Raw genomic sequence first — 6,087 nt, forward strand, 5'->3', positions numbered from 1 at the left:
TTAGGTTCTCTGCAACCTTCTGAACGATTCTTTGTAATATTTTATAGTTATAATGAACTCTGATATAAAAATTGTATGGAGAGTTGATTTTATGTCTCATAGAGGTTAAGGATAAGGTAATTTACATCTTTTATAACAAATTTTTAAAGAGTCTCAGTACAATGAAACTTCTCTAAACTGGCCACCTGCTGGACCAGACCACATGGCCGGATTAAAAGGATTGCTGGTTTTTAGCTCACCTAAGCCGAAGGCTTGAAATATCAAAAAATTAATGGCATCATTGAAAAATCTTACTCTCAAGAACCAATGAGCCAGGAAAAATGAAACTCATGTGAAATCATTGTCAGGTAGTGTAGATTCAAGTTTGTTCAAATCATGACCCCCAGGGGTAGGGCGGGGCCACAGTGGACGATCAGAGTTTAACATTGGGGTATGTAGGAAAAATCTTCAAAAGTCTTCTTCTCAAGAACAGCAAAGCTATGTTTGGTCATATTTATATGGAAGCATCCCCAGGTGGTGTAGAATCAAGTTGGTTCAAATTATGACCCCCGGGGTAGGATGGGGCCACAATGGATGATCAAAGTTTAACATTGGAGTATATTGGAAAAAACTTAAAAATTCTTCTTCTCAAGAATAGGAAAGCCATGATTGGTCATATTTATATGGAAGCATCTGCAGGTGGTGTAGATTCAAGTTTGTTTCAAATCATGACCCCCAGTGGTAGGGTAGGGCCAAAATGGACGATCAAAGTTTTACATAGGAATATATAGGAAAAATCTTCTTCTCAAGAACAGCAAAGCAATGATTGGTCATATTCATATGGAAGCATTCTCAGGTGGTGTAGATTCAAGTTTGTTCAAATCATGACCCCCAGGGGTAGGGTGGGGCCACAATGGTCGATCAAAGTTTTACATAGGAGTATATAGGAAAAATATTAAAAAATCTTCTTCTCAAGAACAGCAAAGCTTTTATTGGTCATATATGAAGCATCCTCAGATGGTGTAGATTCAAGTTTGTTCAAATCATGACCCCCAGGGGTAGGGTAGGGCCACAATAGGGGATCAACGTTTTACATAGGAATATATAGGAAAAATCTTCTCAAGGAATATATAGGAAAAATCTTTATAAATCTTCTCAAGAACAACAAAGCCATGATTGGTCATATTTATATGGAAGCATCCTCAGATAGTGTAGATTCAAGTTTGTTCAAATCATGACCCCCTGAGGGTAGGGTGGGGCCACAATGAAAGTTCAAACTTGTTCATAAGGTGTCAATTTTATTCACTCTTGTTTGAAAACTATTTAAATCATTGTAGATTTATGAGGATTTGACATAGATGTAGGAGCCCCTGGCATAAGTTATGGCAATTCATCCTTTATATGGTGCTGGCCTAGACTTTTTATTTTGGCTGATTTTGAAGGGGTGCTGGTATTTTCAGGGTTGCTGGTTTTGCGAAGTTTCACTGATATTACAAATATTAAATTGACATTTTTTGAATTACGGAACTTTGTGATTTGCAGGCCATGGAGAATTTCTCCTGGAATATAAGGGTATTAAAAGGACAAGCAGATTTAATCAACCAAGCCAAAAAAGAAAGCCAAGAATATCTCAGACAAGTGAGTCATTTTCTCTTTCTTAAAGCTCAGCTATTTTCTTTCCTTGGCTCAAGTTTTTAAATCTTAAATAGCCAGAAATATAGCAAAAGACAAAAGCACTGAAATTTGTAATTTTTTTCTTTATTGGATACATTTTTTATTATCTTTTAATCTTTTTCTAGAATTAAGTATTAAAGCAAAATAGTAGCCAGTGAAGGATTGATAACTTTTATTCACATATTGGAAAAATATCCATGAGTTTTGAAATCTTTTTCTGATGAATATTTTAATTCTCACCACAAATTATTTATTTAATTATGTATTTAAGTAAAATGTCTCATCAGTCACAAAACTTTATGTTGCATGATTTTAGATCATAAACGAAAGTTGTTACAAATAATAGTAGGTTGCCATTTTGGACGTGAAGAATTTTCAAATCCTCCACTTTAGATCACAGAAGCAGCACAATCAATGGGGCTTGGGAAATTCAACGACAGCCAATCAGATATACCAGATGTCCTGGACAGTCCATTATGATGTAGAGTCCGTCACCAAAAAGCTGTGGTCTCAACAGGTGCCACTCTCAAGGAATGCATATGTCATTGAACCACCAAGCAGTTCTGAAACAACCTGGGAAATCAAGCGTTTACACCAATGTCAGAAATTATACATAATACATGTACCATAATATCTATTGATTTGATATTGCTGCCAAAAACAATGTACAAAAAAAGGTAGTGTGTTGCTGGCCAACATACCAAAATGTCAGAATCTCATGTGATAGTATAGAGTCTGTGTATTCCTATTCAGACTGCATTTCTTCTTGTTCCCTAGTCGTCCCCCCTTACTTACCATGCCAAATGCTTATATACTAGATAAGTATAGTGTATTTATAGTGTCCGAATACTTTTTGGGGTGTCCAATATTTCATTGGTATTGTTTGATTATAAAATTCTTGTTGATATATATATATATATATAAAATTACTCATGAACACAATATTATTGTATACTCTGAAGACAGGAGGGAAGGATTTCTTTGTTAATATTATCAGACTCTTCTTGTGTTCCTCTGTGATCTAGTCTAACTCTTGCCAGGTCTTATGAATGTACAGCTGTGATTCATTCTAATTCAGATGAGATTGTGGTGTTGAAGGTTTCTAACAGTGTCCCATTCAATAACACATCAGGAGTCACTCTGAATTCATTGTTCATACAATTTTATTTTTTTAAAAAAATCAAATTTCAAGAAAATTCAGTTATTTTCCTCCAAAACCCATTGCAGCTTTCTTGCATATTTTAACTTGCCAATCAAACTGAAAGATAGTAATTATTTTCCAACCAAACCAATTAAGGGTATCTTCATAGAATTTATTGATGCAGTTGTAATTCAAAAGATTTACTTGAATGTGATCTCCAAAACCCCAATGACTTTTTCTCTGTTTTATAGCCTATATGTTTTAATGACTACATTGATCATCTTCTTATGTTTCATTGATACTTACTTGATAAGTCTCAGATTTCAGGACAAAAATCTGGAAATAAGGTAAACTTAGTACATATGTTGCAGTTTCTTAACAAATGCTTGGAACCTTTCCGGTGTTTAATGGACAGATTTGTTTCTCATACCATTGCATCATACCTGATAATAAAACATGAGCAACATGTAATTCCTTCATCCATGTCAATAAACGAGTTAACAGGAGATCCAGTTAGATGTGCCTATTATTAGATCTTGTGACATTAAGAAATTCTACTCCATGCTGTGTGATACAAATTTTTATATATCACTCTCATTACTGTCTCTCTAATAATTTTTCACTCAAGAGCAATTTTTGTATTATACATGTATTATTTAGGTAACTAATTAAACAAGTGTTAGATGTGGTGTAAATTGTGCAGGTGGTGAATGTTATTTGGTATATACAGTACATGTAACAGTGATATTATGAAAATTGTTGGAAGCGTGTGACTTAACTTTCAGAAGAATTCATACTGCATATACCCTTGCATCTACAGGTCTACATGAAGTGATTTTCATAATTTACAATATACTAGACATTTCAGGAGTAAGTTATAAACAACAGTCAAAAGTATAGAAGCTTGGTTGAAGTTCTCATTTTTTTCCCCAGAAATTTTACTTTAAGAGCTGTAAATTACATTTTATATTATTAAGAGCTTGACATTTATCCAAGATTCCAGGCCTTTGGTTTTAATTTTCTCTGCTTTATAGTAACAAAGGCCACATAAGTCACTCAGGTGACTTCTTTTAACTGTGTTCATCAGTTACCATCTGTCATAATTTTTTTTTTTCATTTTCCAACTCCTTTCTAGAACCATTTCACAATGCAGTGTCAATTACTTTCAAATACAGTGTAGAATTCATCCATTTATTATTGATGGAATAAGTGTATTTTATTGTTTTGTTTTTTTTCCTCTCATGTTTCCAATCCTCAAAATGATGAGTAAATTACTGAAGTTGATAGAATTTTGTATTTAGAAAATTTAAATGCTAAACACAAAGAGATTTGGAGGAAAATAATTGATATATGTTTGTTTTGGTTGTCATCATCTGTCTCTTGTTTGAGAATCAGTATCTTTGTTTCCTGTGCAAAATAACATCACATGCAATATTAAATAAATGACCTTTTATAATGGGCAAAGTTAGTAGAAAAGTAGTTCAAAACCATGTTTTATTTATCAGATTTAAAAAATGTTAGATCATTTTTAGCTCTACTGGTTGAAGAACAGAAGAGCTTATGTGATAGTAAGGTGTCTGTTGTCTGTATGTATGTGTGTCCATCTGTAAACAATTTTTCAAAACCCTATTCCTCCTACAGTTTTGCTCAGATTTCAATATAACTTGGCACACAAGTAGACTACACTGAGATACATAATTCCATATATCCGTTTCCATGAATGGTGTTTCCATGGTTACTAAAAATAGAAATTTCTGTGAAATACTTTCAAAATGCTACTCTTCCTACAGTTTTGGTCTGATTGTAATATAACTTGGCGCACAAGTAGTGATTGCAATAAATCTTGCCACAAAAAGGAACTTAAAGAATCATTATTATTGCTGTTGCAAAGTTTCAAGTCCAAGTGCTACTTTTCTCTTTTCCTTTGTTTTAAGTACAAACCAGTAGAGTACAGAGCTACAGTCTCATCAGAGACACCTGTTTACATCCTTTAGTAAATAAATGAATTACTGGTAAATTATCTCGGTGCATTTTGATGTTTGAATGATTAAGGAATTTTGTTCAGATAATGCTCATTTATTTGAAATGTCACTAAGGCTCTGTTGAGAGCTTGTCCCTTATACTGTAGTTATTATGTTTTCTGAGTTTTTTCTGAGTCAGAATTTTTCTTTATTATAGTTCTTGAGAGCCACATAAAGTATAATTTTATGCATTAAAAACTGGTATGATGTTCAGTGTTTGTAATGAGGGTAGAATGAGATTCATGTATTTCAATTCAGATAAATCCTTCATTGTGTTTGGTAACAAACCAAAAAAAAATCTATTACTTTAATTTCTCAAAGTTCCGTGCTGATTTTTTTTCTAAAGTCACAGAAAATTTAACAATGTTCTTCATTTTTCAATGATGTTAACAATATCAGGGGAAAACTATTGTAGAAATTATAGAGTAAAACTAAAGTGATTTATATGTATTTTCAAATTTTCATCCACCTTCTTTCTGTAAATTTGTGATCCATTTATCAATTGTATCTTTACATTTTTTCAATTGGTTACTAGTACTTCAGGAACATTTGAAAGTTACTGAAGAAAAACTTAAGATATCATCAAGGAACATCAAATTCAATTCTTGTAGATTTCATTATATTTTCAAATGTGGCAAGAAAGGGTAAAACACAGATAGAAAACTACATGTAATATACAATGTTTGCTTAATAAGAATTTGAGGAACTGTTTCAATTGTAGATAATTTAAGTTTTAAAGTTACTGAGGAAAGGATGGTTCATTCAAAATATGACGAAATGTACAGATGTAGCCTTTTTTTTTTTGTTTTACTTTAATTTTGTAATCTAGCTATTAACAATCTGAATATATAATTTTCAATTTTGTTTTAATTTTTTTATTGTAAAAGTTCTTGATGAGCATAATCAACTAATTTATATATACCTTTTCTCTGTTAACATGTATGTTTTCTTGATTGTTATTACGTATTATATAGTTTAAAAAAAAACCCTCATTTTTGAAATTAAGTTCTGTTGAATTTTGATGTGAATTTTATTTCTTGTTATCGTTTATTGATGTCGTATTTTTCTTTTTTTCTGGAGTATTAATTGTAAATAATGTTAATTAATGCCTAAAAATCAATATGAAGATTAAGCTGTGTACATATATGTGTGTATATTATTTTTGTGTCATATATTGTCCCAAAATGAGGAAGTGCTTAAGAAGATGAAACCTAACTGCCAGTTTTAAAAATGTGCAAATTGAAATGTATGTATTTATTTTCTTTATAGAGA

The 6,087-nt window shown here is 31.9% G+C and overlaps 1 protein-coding gene across 1 annotated transcript in view; it reads left to right on the plus strand.

Annotated features, from left to right (window-relative positions):
- LOC133175943 (inactive phospholipase C-like protein 2) overlaps positions 1–5,798 on the plus strand; it is a 43,829-nt gene extending 38,031 nt beyond the window's left edge. Inside the window, exons 25-26 of the mRNA XM_061311099.1 lie at positions 1,522–1,617; positions 2,047–5,798. Coding sequence (XP_061167083.1) covers positions 1,522–1,617; positions 2,047–2,133 — 183 coding nt within the window. The 3' untranslated portion in view covers positions 2,134–5,798. The remainder of the gene's footprint in view (positions 1–1,521; positions 1,618–2,046) is intronic.
- Positions 5,799–6,087: the final 289 nt, after the last annotated feature.

The sequence above is a fragment of the Saccostrea echinata genome, unplaced genomic scaffold (genome assembly GCF_033153115.1).
Source record: "Saccostrea echinata isolate AGI-Se365-2 ecotype Australia unplaced genomic scaffold, CSIRO_AGI_Sech_v1 ptg000064l, whole genome shotgun sequence".
Classification (NCBI taxonomy): domain Eukaryota; kingdom Metazoa; phylum Mollusca; class Bivalvia; order Ostreida; family Ostreidae; genus Saccostrea; species Saccostrea echinata.